The sequence below is a fragment of the Tachysurus vachellii genome, chromosome 26, assembly GCF_030014155.1.
Source record: "Tachysurus vachellii isolate PV-2020 chromosome 26, HZAU_Pvac_v1, whole genome shotgun sequence".
NCBI classification, from domain to species: Eukaryota; Metazoa; Chordata; class Actinopteri; order Siluriformes; family Bagridae; genus Tachysurus; species Tachysurus vachellii.
In genome coordinates this window covers 11,369,481-11,385,418 of record NC_083485.1, presented here as the reverse complement: position 1 = coordinate 11,385,418, position 15,938 = coordinate 11,369,481, and the positions used below count along the sequence as shown (strand labels likewise).

Sequence of the window (15,938 nt, the reverse complement as noted above, 5' to 3'; positions counted from 1 at the left end):
TTGTTTCATTTGTTTTAATCCCAGTAAAGTTAAATGCTGACTAGCATTTTGTGTGTGTATGTGTATATCTGTGTACTTTTTTTTTAAATAATGATACTTCATCCGCTCAGACAAACCACATCCTCCAGCACCCACCTGTTTTTTTTTGCACTTGCGCTTGAGCTACAGATCATGGAAATGAAAAACCCCACATGTTCAGATACTAAAACCGCACATGTTCAATAATCTAAATTCATAAATGCCTTTTAGCATGGTTCTGTTCTGACACATCATAAGTGCACATCTGTGTAGAAGGAAAGCAGTGTTTCTGATACTGTCACCTCATTTTTACATTTTAAGGGCATTTCATGCTGAACCACACAAATTAGAAAGATCTACACATGCTCATATAACGTTTAACAAAACGCTTAACATTACCCCACCTTCTTCTCTCTCTCTCTCTCTCTCTCTCTCTCCCTCCTAGTAATCACTTCCTCTAATGCTGCTTCTGAGTTTAGCAAGTGGAAGTGGCTCATAAGCAGATGATGCTGTTATATAGTACAAGGTGCTAATGAGTTGGGAATCATTTTAATTTTGGATATTTAAGTGAATGATTGGTATGTACTATTCGCTATTCAGCTACTTTTATGCTTTTATCTTAAATACAAATAATATATCTAATAAAATTGATTATTCACTTATCAGTAATAATACTTATACTTATACTTCACTTATAATCAGTAATAATAATAATAATAATGATAATGATAATACAGCACATATATAAAGATCTTCTTTTAAACCAAGTAAAAAAGATGCTTGTTCTTGATGCTTATTTTGTTTTCTGATAGCTCTGAAATGAAAAATGAACTGTAACATGGTTAACCTGCCCGCATCCTGAGCCCTTCGCTCAGCCCCACAATCTAGACTAATATACACTGCTAATATTAGGTTTGTGTCATGATTTTGGTTTGCTAGTTTTTCACTAGAAAGATCTGCAGGCTCATGGAAAATTACGTATTATTATTGTTGTTGTTGTTATTGTTGTTAATAATAACATTAATAATTATTATTATAATTTATTATTGTTCTGTAATGTGTAAATGGGGTGTGAAAGTGTGTGATCGTCTGCCATCCTTTCCCGTTTGTACCCTGTCTTGTGGCTCCTGGGAGAGGCTCTGGGTTCCCCGTGACCCAGAAGAACGATTGAGAGACAGATTCCAAGGGACAGTCTGCAAAGTGCAAAACCCAAAAAGCGAATACAACAAAAACAGTCAATAACGTCACTGTAATACACTGTACTGTCACCAAATTCACCGCACACATCACTGATGTCCTGATAGTTATACTACAACACTTATTTGGGGGAAATGTCTTTTTGTATCAATTTTATGATTTTTTTTTTAATATGAAAACTAATTCCACCAAAAGTAACACACATTTCCCCCAAATAAGTGTTGTTGTATAACTATCAGGACATCAGTGATGTGTGCGGTGAATTTGGTGACAGTACAGTGTATTACAGTGAAGTTATTGACTGTTTTTGTTGTATTCGCTTTTTGGGTTTTGCTCTTTGCAGACGGTCCCTTGGAATCTGTCTCTCAATCGTTCTTCTGGGTCACGGTCCCTTGCAATCTCTCTCTCAGTCGTCCGCACATAGAGATTTGTGTAGTTTGTCCACCGCGGAGGAAGGCTGATATTGAGGAATATTGGGTTGTAGCTGCCTCTCTACATTACTACGATAGAAAAGAGGTGTTATTTGTGTAGTAACAGCGTTTAGCTCAGGAGTTATTGACTCGGGAAACTCCAATCTGCGAATATGCGGCCAACTTTACTTAAGTCGCCGAGGTTCCCTTTCGAGGGAACTCGACGCTGCGTCAGGGCTGACGCTATGGGAACGCTTCTGTGAGGAAGTTGTGTCTGAAGCTCTGTGTGCAAACACGCCAATTTAATGGCTTGGGAAGGACACGTGACAAAGTGATTACGTGCCAGTAAGTCCATATAAGGGCATCTACGTCACATTACTCCAGCTCCTTTGTCTTCCGGGAAAGCGCTCTGTGTATGTGTGTCAATTGTTTGTCCTGTCTGTCAAGTGCAGGGAGAGAAAAATATAAAAAAAAAATATTTTTTGAGAAAAACAATATGTTGCAATCTAAGCATTTTAAGAGATGCGTGCATCCGTGCCCCCCGCTTTATCAGGGGGACGACATGCACTCTCTTTGCATTGTTTGTTTGGGAGAGGAGCATGCGCGGTCTGCTTTCCCTCTCTCATCCAGATGGATGTGGCCGAGGCTCCGTCTGTATGCCTTCCCCTGGGTAGGTCTGCTCCCACAAGTCCTAGCCAGAGTCGCCACGACCGGGTCAACCTTCTCCTAGTTGCCCCTCGTTGGCCCTCTCGAGTTGATTCACAGTCCTAGCCTCCCTCCTGAACGGCACTCCATGGGAGGTTCCCGTCAGGGAGGATCTCCTCTCTCAGGTGCAGGGGGCAATCCTATACCCCCGCCCCGAGATGTGGAAGCTTCAGGTCTGGCCCTCGAGGGGACCAGTTCCTAGAGGCAGGCCTCTCATCTGAGGTGACCGAGACTCTACTGAATGCTAGGGCTCCCTCCACTAGGAAGCTATATGCTCTGAAGTGGAGGCTTTTTCGCCTCTGGTGCGATGAACACTGTCAGGATCCAGTTCACTCCAGTGCAGTCTTGTTTTTCTCGGGGCCTGTCCCCCTCTACTTTAAAGGCGTATGTGGCCGCCATCACTGCGAACCACAAGCCTGTCCTCGGGGCCTCCTTGGGTAGGCACCCTCTGGTCTCTCGCTTTCTGCATGGTGTCAGGCGGCTGAGGCCTTCCTGCAGACCGCGCCCTCCTTCCTGGGACCTCTCTGTGGTCCTGGAGGGGCTGCTGGAAGCCCCCTTTGAGCCCATGGAGTCAGCCTCTGAGAAGTTTCTGACCCTGAAGTTGGCTCTGCTCCTAGCCTTGGCCTCTCTCAAAAGAGTGAGGGATTTGCAGGCCTTGTCGATCGCCCCCCTCCTGCCTAGAATTTTTCCCCTGGCATGTCCAAGGCTATTCTGCACCCCAGGGCAGGATGTGTCCCTAAGGTGCCCATGATGGCTGGCTGTCCAGTCATACTGCGGGCCTACTGTCCCCCACCCCATGAGTCAGTGGAGCAGGAGGGGCTGCATTTGCTTTGCCCAGTAAGGGCCTTGAGGACTTATGTCCACTGTTCTAGCTCATGGAGTAACTCCTCCGCCCTTTTTGTCTGTTTTGGGGGCCGGATTGAGGGTAATCCGGTTTCCAGGCAGCACCGGGCGCACTGGGAGGTGGAGGCCATTAGCTCAGACCTATGAGGTGCGCGGTCTTGCCTCGCCTCTCGGCAACAGGGCTCACTCCACTAGGAGTATTGCCTTGTCCAGTGCCTTGGCCAGGGGTGTCCCCTTGATGATATTTGTGCTGCGGCAGGTTGGTCCTCTCCGCACACTTTTATCAGGTTCTATAACCTGTACTTGGACCCCACTCCATGGTCCCAGGTCCTGCAGGGCCATTGATGGTCTGTTCCCAGTCTGCTCGTGCTCTCTCACGGCCTCTGGCACAGTCATTGAGCGGTGCGTGGCGGCGTGGGTATTGGCGTTCCCATAGCGTCAGCCCTGACACAGCGTTGAGTTCCCTCAAAAGAGAACTACACCAGGTTACGTATGAAACCCGGTTCCCTGAGAAGGGAACAAGACACTGGCCATGCCCCGTAAATCCTCTCGCGCTTCCTTCAGACAAGTAGAAGCTGGAGTAATGTGACTTAGATGCCCTTATATGGACTTACTGGCACGTAATCACTTCGTCACATGTCCTTCCCAAGCCATTAAATTGGCGTGGAGCTTCAGACACAACTTCCTCACAGAAGCGTTCCCATAGCGTCAGCCCTGAAGCAGCGTCTCATTCCCTTCTCAGGGAACCGGGTTACATACGTAACGTGGTGTAGTTCTCGATAGGTGAGTAACGACACATTTCTTTCCATTAATTGCCAGGGTTACGTATGTATGTGTGGGCGGAGCTATCAATACAGGGGTGGGACTCATTTGGGTTAGGGGCGTGTTTGTTTTGGTGATTTTAAATGTCAACATTGGCTTTCAAACAACGGACATCCCACCTTTAATAAATTCCCACGTTTTATAAATTCCTCCATAAAATTAGCGTTATAAAAACTCAAAAACTTCTACTCTTATTTCTCCTTTTCCCCATCTGTATCCTTGAATAAAACTTCCCCACTATACTAAGAAATACTCTATATTTGGTTGTGCTTGTGTCATTTGTGCTTGTGCACTGTGACATTTAGCCTTGTGATTAAGGTCTTTAACCACTTTATTTATTTATTTATTTATTTATTTATTTATTTATTTTTAAATAGTTGTGATTTAAACACATTTCTTTTCCTCTTTCATTTTCCATTTTTGTTTCATCCAAAAATTATGGGTGGTCACTTTTTTTGCACTTACATGCATACGCAATTGAGTTCTATACATTTTTACATATTCATATAACTGATATAGATGGTTTTTTTTTTTATCTTAAAAAATGTTATTCACAATTGAGTCAAACTAATCTCTCTGGTGAACAAATACAACCCTAGGTCCTGGTTGGGTAGAACAGTGTAAATTAAATGTTTAGTATTTAAAAAACAAACCTCCCTACAACAATTTCAGTAATGGAAATAAGTCACCAATAAAATGTGAACGAATAATGAATTCAGGACAGTCTACATCAATACTGCATCAAGATTAATCATAGTTTTGCCAGGACATTATCTGGAGTACGAGGAACTGAAATTCTTCTGGTTTGAACAAATTATTAAACTGAATTTTTTTTTTTTTATCAAGTGATGATCATGATGATAACCACCATTACCTGGAAGAACATGTCTAGAGTCAATAAAATAGTCAAAATACTCAGTTGTTTGAAAAGGATGAATTGGACATGTGAAGGAACTGTTTTTGTTCTGAGGTCTTGGCTCAGTTGCTTTAACTGTCCTATGATATTAAGCGCAAAAAGCACTCGTGCTAAAGGTTAGTGCTTTTACAACCACAGATACTCCTAAAATATCCAAATATCTCCTTATTATGACAATTGGTCAGTCAGCTTGTAAAAGTGATTCATTTCTGGAATCTTCCCGGCTGTTAATCAAATACTCATACTTGGCGTATGTAAACTTAAGTCAAACAAGAATACTGATAAAATGAACTAAAATAAATTTGTCTCTAATCATTTGTTTTAACATGACCTTTCAGGTGAATGTAAATTCCTTTGTTGCCTTAAATGTACAGTAACATATAATGAGTTGTGTTGTGAAAAACTGAGATACTGAAAATCAACTTTTGGACTGTAATGTAAGTTGCCTTAGGTTATGTGTTATACATCTCCCTATAAGATAGTTATGACAAACTCAAAGAATGGTGCTGAATATAAATGACCCCTCTTTATCCAGATCTGTGACACTTTAAAGGATCGACAATGGCAACCTTTAAAATAGGGATAGATGACAGGACGGATGAAGAGAGGAAAATGGACAAAGAAATGGAAAAAGGAGCTTCAGATTTACCAATGGACACTTTCTTTCAAGAGGATCATGCTAATGTCAAGCCTGAAGTCAAAATCAACCTGTCCAATGTTAAGTGAGTAAAATGCTTGTGTTGAAAATACTCAAGTACACAGGTAAACACTGAATATCTAATCAACCCTACTAACCCGTTGCTCTGCAAGGCCCTTAACCCTCAATTGCTCAGTTGTATTAAAAAAATTAGTGTAAGTCTCGATAAAGGCGTCTGCCAAATGCTGGAAAATAAATTAAATGAAATGTACTGAGTGCTGCTCAGGTAGCGGCATAACTACCTTTAGCGTCTATCACTTTTTGGTAGTTTTTTCTAAGTACAGACTTTTCCTTCCTACAAATATTCTGTATTTATGTTTAGACTTTTTCACTCTAGAGGATTTGGAAGCGTTGCATTTTTACAAGTTGTTCATGTGATTCACTGTATGCATTGTTCATGTACCTAATAATTAAGATAATGCTAAGATCTAGTGGAATGATGTGGGTGAACAATTACTCCATTACAAAGTTGTAAATAGAGCATAAAGGTTTTGTGTTTGTTGTTTCTGCAGAAAACTGGTAAAGAGGAGTGATGTACAAAGTCAGGATAAGAGGTTTGACCCAAAGACGCTTTTGGATGCAGTGGTCAGCGGTGACGTCACTAGGCTGCAAGGCCTGGAGGAGTATCTGAATAAAAATTACATTACACTGATGAGCGAATGTTGTAAGAATAAAATTTTGTTTAAAACTCCACATATCTGCATACAGAATCCTAGAGCTCTTATCACTGTGTGTATCAATACGTAATACGTGATTATATTAGTAATAGCATTATTATGTCCCATGTCCCTCAGATAAGTCTGATGAGAAGACAGTCCTGATGAAAGCTCTGCTAAACCTGAAAGATGGAAATACAGAAACAGTAGAGTACTTGCTCAGCATTGCAGAGAAAACTAATGATCTTGATAAGTTAGTGAATGCAGAACGCACGCATTCCTCCTATAAAGGTGTGAACTTTTGAACTATTGTATATATTAACAATTTTTAACCTCTACCTACCATATTGGTATATAATTATTCATTAGTATGTTACTCCTCTGAAAGGTCCTCTATCTAAATTATATTTGGTCAGGGTTAGTCTTATGATAGCACCTTTTCCCCTAAAGCAGGAAGAAGAAATTAAGACAGATGGTGCTATTGAGCATGTCTGCAAGCAGTAATGTTGTACATAGTGCACCTATAGGTAGGTTTACCTGATAAAGGTGTAGATAAAAGATAAAAGGTGGACCTTAAAAGTGCTGGTTATATGTACAAGCTTCCATCTCGATGATTTAATGGCCTTTATTGGAATGTTGCTGCATATATTTCTTCTAAGCAAGTCGCAAGAACATTAGTGAGGTACTGCCGTAGTCATATAATTCTCCAAATCATGCCAAACCTTTTTGGTGAGGTGGAAATAAGGGCTGCATGAAGTCCTGTCAAGTCAAGTTCCTCCACTCGTTGCAATCGTTATATATTTACAGTGTTGTCTTTGTGTGATTGGTGCAGGACAGACAGCTCTTCATATCGCCATTGAGAGGAGAAACAAACGCTGTGCTGAGCTGCTCATTCAGAAAGGGGCAGATGTCCATGCAAAGGCCTGTGGGACGTTCTTCCAGCCACTTAGTGAAACATGCTTCTACTTTGGTAAGTGATGAGGAGGTGAAAAAAAAATTCTGTATAAGATCATAGATTATACTTTCGTATCTTAATCCATAGTAAATTCCAAACAGGGGAGCTTCCGCTTTCTCTGGCAGCATGTACTAATCAGAAAGATATAGTAGATCTGCTGATGGAAAAAGCAGACGTGAGGCTTAAAGACACTCTGGGCAACACGGTTCTCCATGCTCTTGTAATGGTGGCTGACAACAGCCCTGTAAATACAGACTTCATCATTTCCATGTACGACTACATTCTTACCAAAGATGCTGCTAAGAACCCCGAAAAGGAGAGGCTGGAGGACATTGAGAACAATCAGGGACTTACATCCATTAAGCTGGCTGCGAAGTTAGGAAAGATTGGGGTAAGAGTCTATCAGTACCTGAAAGGTCAAAGCTTAAATACATTTAATTTTTTGTCTAATCAGTCTAATTTTTTGCACATGCCCTTACCCAAAGAATCTTATAGGAATGTAAGAGTGTTGTATAGTGTTGTAGTCTTAAAGATGGAGGGATGATGGGATTGGGTGGGGAGGACTGAGAATACAATATGAAATCAATGTGGAGCTTTTGGAGTTTAGCAGAAAGTTTCAAAGCTTTCCTAAAAGCTTTGCAAAGCTTTGCGACCAACAAGCCTGATTCTGTAATTTAGCTGGGCTGGAAGCTGGAAGAGACAACACTGGCAGGTTGGGGACTGACTCAAGAAACGTTTTTAATCGTGCACATTCATGTCCTACACATACTGTATACACTGTTGTTTGCTAATTTTGACAAATGGTTTTACCTTTAAATAAGTAACCGAGCTCAAATGTTCTCCATTCTTTGTCTGAAATATTTACAACCTCTTATAGATCTTATACATGAGATAATATATGATCTGAAGCTCTTTTTTAAAAATAAAAAACGCTTTGACGCTTTGCCTTACTGTGACACGACTGGCCGATTGGATAATTGTATGCATGAGCAGGTCTTCCTATTAAAGTCTACATTCATGTTAACTAAATGAAAATGTTTTTTCTTCCTCCAGCTGCTTGAACACATTCTGCATCGTGAGTTCCAGCAAGAAGAGTGCAGGCGTCTGTCTCGAAGGTTTACAGAGTGGGCATATGGCCCAGTATCTGGTTCAGTGTACGACCTGGACTCTATCGACACGTACAAGCCAAACTCTGTCCTAGAGATTGTTGTGTATGGTTCAGAAATACCTGTAAGTAAAATATACTCTGCATATATCTGACTGATAAGAAATATTTAAATTCTACTTTTTTTTATTAATTATGCATATGCACTTACATTCACAATCAGATTATAAATGATACAGCCTTTACTGTATATGCAAAGCAGTTACAGATTAATTATGTGTTAAATGCAGTTAAAATCTGATGCTGTGGTCTTTTGTTTCAGAATCGTCTAGAGATGCTCCAGATTGAGCCACTTAATAAATTGCTGGAAGACAAATGGAAGCGTTTTGCTAAATGGATGTTCCTCATCCAGTTTATGATGTATTTATTTTACCTCATCATCTTCACAGCTGTTTGTTATCACCGTGAAGAGGGAACAGTGAGTTCAGGCTACAGTTATGTTCATTTGATTAAATTTTGATTAGAGGGGGAAAAACCCTCAACTGCTATGCGTGCAACATACTCTCTTGAATTATTTAATTCATTTTGTTTGTCAATCTAGCCCCCATTTCCAATTAAGAAAAACCTTAAAGGCTACCTCATGCTTGCTGGTTATATCATCATGGCATTCGGATCACTCTACTTTCTAATTGTTGTGGTGTGTATCGTTTACTTAAATTTTTTTCCTTTTTTTTAATTAATTCTAACATTAAAATCTAAGAATGACTTATTTCCTCTTGTAGATGCTGGGTTTAAAGAAAAAGCGTCCAAGTCTGCAAGCAATGCTGGTAGATGGCTATTCTGACCTGCTTTTGTGAGTGCTTGATATTTTTCTTAAATATTTTATATACAGTAAATAATTAACAGGTTAAAACAGACAGGTTATTGTACATGGTTCCAGTGATAGAGGACTTTATATAGTAATATGTTCTTAATTTCTTTGTATTCAGGATTTATTCCTTTTTATACCAAAGCAGTTTGCCAGCAATTAAATGTTCTTATTGATTAAATGATAAAGGATTTGATTTAGTTTTCTGTCTGGAATACTCTTTCATGGAGGAAAAATCACTGAGCCCTGTGAAAGGGTCACCATATCAATTAATATATATATATTTTTTTTTAAACTGGGATATCTATTTGAGTCTTAGTTTTTATTTAGCTTTCACGACACTATAATAGTCGATGTGAATTTGCTGTTATGATCAAATAAAGTATAAGAATGTGCGAATAAAAATAAACCTGTGTTCTTTGCCTTGGTGCAGGTGCTAACCTAAAAAACTAATCTAAACTAACTAACCTTCTGACCAATCAGATTCAAGAATTCAACCATGCTGTTGCATATTCAGATATATTATACAGTAATACCTCGAGATACGAGTTTAATTCGTTCTGTGACCTTGTTTGTATCTCAAATTGCTCGTATCTCAAAGCAATTTTCCCCATTTAAATGAATTGAAATCCTATTAATCCGTTCCAGCTCGCAAAATTCCACTCCAGTTGTTTTGTTTGTGTTTTGAATATGAAAAATGTACAGTACCTGTATTTATAAATGACAAATATTGTATAAAAACATACAGTAATAAAAGAGAATGTTAAAAAAATAAACTGGTTTTACTTTACGGAAGATGCGCACAGAGGTTGAGGGAGGAGTAAACAGGCGGAGGAGTTAGGAGGAATTACACTTTCACTTTCGTTCACTTACTCGCTACTGTACACTCTTAATGTTACTTTACACTTCAATGGAACTTAACTTTACTAAAATAAACGATATTAACTGAAATTCTCTTAACTGAACTTAATTGCTACAATTTCTGTTTTCTTTACATTAATTTTGCTTAATTTTCTTCATTGCTTTTCTCTTCACTTGTTTTTGCCTTTTTTTCACTCTTTCCTCACTAACATCTGCCGGTCGTTTTAATAAAAACCTGTCCGGTCGACATATCAGATGCGGTGTAGTCGCACAAGTTCAATTTTTTTAACGGATCCAACGCTTAAAACGGATCCGAAAATTACGGATCCGCAGATGGTCGGCACCTCACGCAGCCCCTTTGCGACTCTCCATAGGAAATGAATGACTTCCGGTTTATCTGCCATCGTTTGTTGTGTGCAGTGGAAAGGCGGCTTTAACCGAGTGAGACACAGGAAGCTGAGGCGGGGGAAACAGAGCACACGTGGTTGTTGGGATCTTTGTTTTGGCGGCGGCGGCTCAGATGCTCGTATCTCAAAAATTTGCTTGTATCTCAAGGCAAAGATTTGGTCGAATCAGAGCTCGTATCTCAAAAAAATTTGTATGTCAAAGCACTCGTATCTCGAGGTATCACTGTGTTACCTTCCACATATCTAAACAATCTGTATGTCTTGTGGTGCTGTAGTTTATTTCAGGCTGGCTTGTTTGTTACCTGTATGGTGCTGTATTTCTGTGGGAGACAGCAGTATCTAGCCTTCCTGGTGCTCAGTTTGGCTATGTCCTGGATTAATCTGCTCTACTTCTCCAGAGGAAGTCAAAACATGGGCATCTACAACATCATGATTCAGAAGGTGACTGACATTTGCTCTTTGCTGAAGTTAACACTCTCATAATAAAATCTTTGAAAGTAAAGCTCCACATGTCACTGTGAAAGGATTCCAAGAACTCATCAAAAACTAATCTAAACTCATCATTTTATGGAACAGAAGCATCGGTTGGCACAGGTTCAATAATGACATTAATACTTTACATGTGACTGTATAACAATTAGGTGTAATCAAGTGTCATGACTCTAAACTTAAGGGAATCTTCTGCTAAACTCTCAGAAATGATTTACCTTGTTGCTGTGATGGTACCAACTTTTGTCCATTTATTATGTATGTTTTACCTGGAATAGTGTAGTAGTGTCCCTTTACTTACATTTCCCTGGTTCTTTCACTAAAGGACACACTCACGTTACACATAAACATGAAGACTTCACCTTGTGTGAGTGTCTATACCTCAGATACAGAACTATACATCAGCCCTGATTCATTTCATTTCAATTTTATTTCTATAGCACTTTATCAATAGATATTGTCAGCTGTATATAAAGCATTATATTGGATATGAAGTAGCTGTACAGGAATATAACATATCTGAATATCAAAGTAGGACAATGTAATTTATATTCATCCCTAATGAGCAAGTCAGAGGCAACAACAGCAAGGAAAACTCCCTGACAAGATATGAGGAAAAAACCTTGTGAGACCAGATTCAAACCTTTCTCTGAATAAGTGTCTCTGCCAAATGCCGTAAATGTATATGAATAAATTTACACTGCCTCCAATTGATGCAAGGTGTTTCCATCTTACATTATTGAGTTTATGAGGTAAAGCTTAAATATTTTTACTCCTATCATTCTGTTTACTAGATATTCCTTGGTGACCTCCTGCGCTTCCTTTTCGTCTATGTTGTTTTCCTCGTTGGGTTTTCAGCAGGTACCATTTAATAAATCATCACTCACTGCTCCACAAATATCATTCCAGTCACTGATCACTTCTTTTTTTTTTTTCTCTCCCAAACCAGCTTTAGTGACTCTACTCAACGAACCCACGGAAGGATGGCCTTCGGTCAGAAACAATACTAATGTGACAATAGACTGCAAAAAACCATACTTTAAAACCATTTCATGCACCTTTCTGGAGCTGTTTAAGTTTACTATAGGCATAGGCGACCTGGAGTTCACAGAGGATTATGAGTTTGGCCATGTGTTTTATGTGCTGCTCATATCCTACATTGTGCTCACGTACATACTGCTGCTGAATATGTTGATTGCTCTGATGAGTAAGAATGTTGACGACATGTTTGAGAAGAGCACCAGCATCTGGAAACTGCAGGTAAATGCCTCCTTTTGCATACATACATGTCTAACCTCATATAAGGAAACAGGAAATCCCATGCCAAAACATTACCTAGGGTCTTGGGGCAATTTTAAGATAAAATCTTCATTTATTAATTTTGTGGCATTGCTAGAAAAATCTATAGGTTTCATAATTTCTGTAAACACTGCCAAGCTTCTAGAGATCTAGAAATGTCTTATTGTAGAAAGAAGAATAAAGAAGAATGGCTGTTTTTCATTTATTAGCTCTGTAGTTAACATAAATTTGAATATGATTCTATTTGCACCTTCAGAGGCAATCGTTCTAAGCATTTAGACCTTTGTGACAATATGCCATGCATGTGTGTAGTAGATGTACAGTAAATTTTCTGGATGTGTGTGTTTTCCCAGCGTGCCATCACCATCTTGGATCTGGAGAGATATGCATTCGGTCTGAAGAAGAAGTTACGCTCAGGGGTGAAGAGGAAAATGGACAACACAGACCGCTGGTTTCTCAGGTCAAAGAAAAATTCTTGATAACCACAGAGTAGAAGTAAAAGTGACACTTGGTGTAGCACAGTGGTATTCAAACTGTGGGGAACTGAAAGGGGCCATCATACTCATATGAAATTCTTCCCTATACTATTATTACAACAAAATTGGAAGTTTAGGATGTTTTTCAATACTGTAGCATTACACTTTGTAGATTTACACCTCTGCCACTTCGGGTACTACGTTTTTTTCCAACACTCCATATACAGTACATGTCTTCTAGGATGACTGTCCTCTATAAATTGTCTGGGAGTGTGATTGTGCCCTGTGATAGGTTGGTACCCCATCCTGGTTGGGCCCTAAGGCCCTAATAGAACACTAGATTTCCCATAACCCTGTGTAGTATAAATGGATGGAAGTAAGACCAAATGAAAATAATATTCTCAGTCAAAACATTTCATTTTCACTACTTTAGTGTGAAGACTAAAATAAATAATTCAAGTCAAACTTGATAATTTAGTCAAGCTTTTAATTAGTACACCCCTGAAACTCAAGGGCCCAACAGGGGCAACTTGGCAGTGTTGGGATTTGAACTCTGACCTCCAAACAACAACCCAGTGCTTTAACCCAGAGCCTCCTGTGGTTAAATAATTATCGCTTAAAAGTCAACAAACTGCTTTTAAATGGTGGGCAGTAATTGTTGCGCCTGTCCCTGTGCTTTCTGCAGAGTGGAAGAAGTCAACTGGAAAGATTTCCAAAGCAACCTGGGCATTGTCAGTGAGGATCCTGGAAAATGCAACACACCAATGCCACCTGAATCTTATAGAGGTATTTAGGATTTGTTTCTAATTTGTGATGCAAATACATGTGGTGACACAGTTTAAGCATCAATTTGTCTGTTAACAGATTTAAGTCTTAGACTTTATGTACATGTATGTGTATATACATATACATATATATATATATATATATATATATATATATATATATATATATATATACGTGTATATATATATATATATATATATATATATATATATATATATATATATATATATATACTGAACAAAATTATAAACGCAACACTTTTGTTTTTGCCCCCATTTTTCAAATATCTAAGACTTTTTCCAAAAGTCCTATTTCTCTCAACATTGTTCACAAATCTGTCTAAATCTGCTAGTGAGCACTTCTCCTTTGCCGACATAATCCATCCACCTCACAGGTGTGGCATATCAAGATGCTGATTAGACAGCATGATTATTGCACAGGTGTGCCTTAGGCTGGCCACAATAAAAGGACACTCAGAGCCATAAGGTGCAGTTTTTATCACACATCACAGTGCCACAGATGTCACGTTTTGAGGGATCGTGCAGTTGGCATAATGACTGCAGGAAGGTCCACCAGTGCTGTTGTCCTTCAAATTGAATGTTCATATCTTTACCATAAGCCGTCTCCAAAGGCGTTTCAGAGAATTTGGCAGCACATCCAACCGGCCTCACAACCACAGACCACATGTAACCACACCGGCCCAGGACCTCCAATTCCAGCATCTTCACCTCCAAGATCGTCTGAGACCAGCCACCTGTATAGCTGCTGCAACAATCGGTTTGCATGACCAAAGAATTTCTGTATAATCTGTCAAAAACTGTCTCATCTGCATGCTAGTCGTCTTTATCTGGGTCTCAACCTTACTGCAGTTCGTCGTCGTATACGACTTGAGTGGGCAAGAGCTCACATTTAATGGCGTCTGGCACTTTAGAGAGGTGTTCTCTTCACGGATGAATCCCGGTTTTCACTGTACAGGGCAGATGTCAGACAGCGTGTATGGAGTTGTGTGGGTGAGCGGTTTGCTGATGTCAATGTTGTGGATCGAGTGGCCTATGGCAGCGGTGGGGTTATGGTATGGGAAGGCGTATGTTATGAATGCACAGAGATACCGTGATGACATCCTGAGGCCCATTGTTGTGCACTTCATCCACAACCATCACCTCATGTTGCAGCATGATAATGCACAGCCCCATGTTGCAGGGATCTATACACAATTCCTGGGAGCTGAAAACATCCCAGTTCTTGCATGGCCAGCATACTCACCGAACATGTCACCCATTGAGCATGTTTGGGATGCTCTGGATCGGCAAATATGACAGCGTGTTCCAGTTCTTGCCAATATCCAGCAACTTCGCATAGCCATTGAAGAGGAGTGGACCAACATTCCACAGGCCACAATCAACAACCTGATCAACTCTATATGAAGATGTGTTGCACTGCATGAGTGAAATGGTGGTCACACCAGATTCTGACTGGTTTTCAGACCCCCTCCAGACCCCCGATAAAGTAAAACTGCACGTTTTAGAGTGGCTTTTTATTGTGGCCAGCCTAAGGCACACCTGTGCAATAATCATGCTGTCTAATCAGCATCTTAATAAGCCACACCTGTGAGGTGGATGAATTATCTCGGAAGTGCTAACTAGCACAGATTTAGACAGATTTGTGAACAATATTGAGAGAAATAGGCCTTTTGTGTACATAGAAAAAAGTATTAGATCTTCAAGTTCAGCTCATGAAAAATGGGGGCAAAAACAAAAGTGTTGTGTTTATAATTTTGTTCAGTATAAGTAATAATTGTTGATGCTTATGATATGTACCTCTCTCCAGAGCCCAGTCAACAGAGACTTGAAGTCCCAGCAGAGGAAGAAGCACTCCTGGCTTCCGTCTCAGTGTAATGGAACTGGAAAAATAAATATTAAAAAATATGTCAGTGCCAGAATTAGCATTATACACAACACAACCCAGAATAAAGTGCGGCTTACAAACATGGCCACCAAGGACTACACCACCCAGATTCTTGCATGATCGTACTGACCAGACTACTGAAGACACAAACCTCAATGCACTTAATCACCTTCACAGCGCATTGCCACACTTTATGGCTCTGAACACACATGCATTTTTAAGTATACTCTGTCTTTTTGTGGCAGTTTACTAAGCTTTTGGAATTACTGTTTTTCTGGCTTGAACTTGTTAACTTTCCTGGGGTTTTTTTGGCATCGCTTGACTATTTTCTCAGAATGTTTTCTGACTGTTTTTGGATTACGTCTTTGTCTCATTTGCCTGGAAGCCCATTGTATTACTGTACCGGCATCCAAACCTATTCCTGACAAATATATCTGACCACTGCTCCAAACTGCACATGTTCAGTTGCTTAAAAATAAATAAACAAATACTTTTTTAAGCAGTTCTGAAATATTTAAGTATT

At 39.7% G+C, this 15,938-nt stretch overlaps 1 protein-coding gene across 1 annotated transcript; it reads left to right on the top strand.

The window, feature by feature from the left end:
• Positions 1-454: 454 nt before the first annotated feature.
• LOC132840761 (transient receptor potential cation channel subfamily V member 1-like) lies at positions 455-15,917 on the top strand. Its single transcript, XM_060862710.1, has 16 exons — positions 455-596; positions 5,447-5,633; positions 6,121-6,272; positions 6,403-6,555; positions 7,097-7,234; positions 7,321-7,610; positions 8,273-8,449; positions 8,647-8,802; positions 8,926-9,021; positions 9,107-9,177; positions 10,736-10,901; positions 11,744-11,810; positions 11,899-12,209; positions 12,602-12,708; positions 13,410-13,510; positions 15,338-15,917. Exons 2-16 carry the CDS (start codon positions 5,473-5,475, stop codon positions 15,403-15,405), a joined length of 2,214 nt encoding a protein of 737 aa, XP_060718693.1. The 5' UTR covers positions 455-596; positions 5,447-5,472; the 3' UTR covers positions 15,406-15,917.
• The last annotated feature ends 21 nt before the right edge of the window (positions 15,918-15,938 follow it).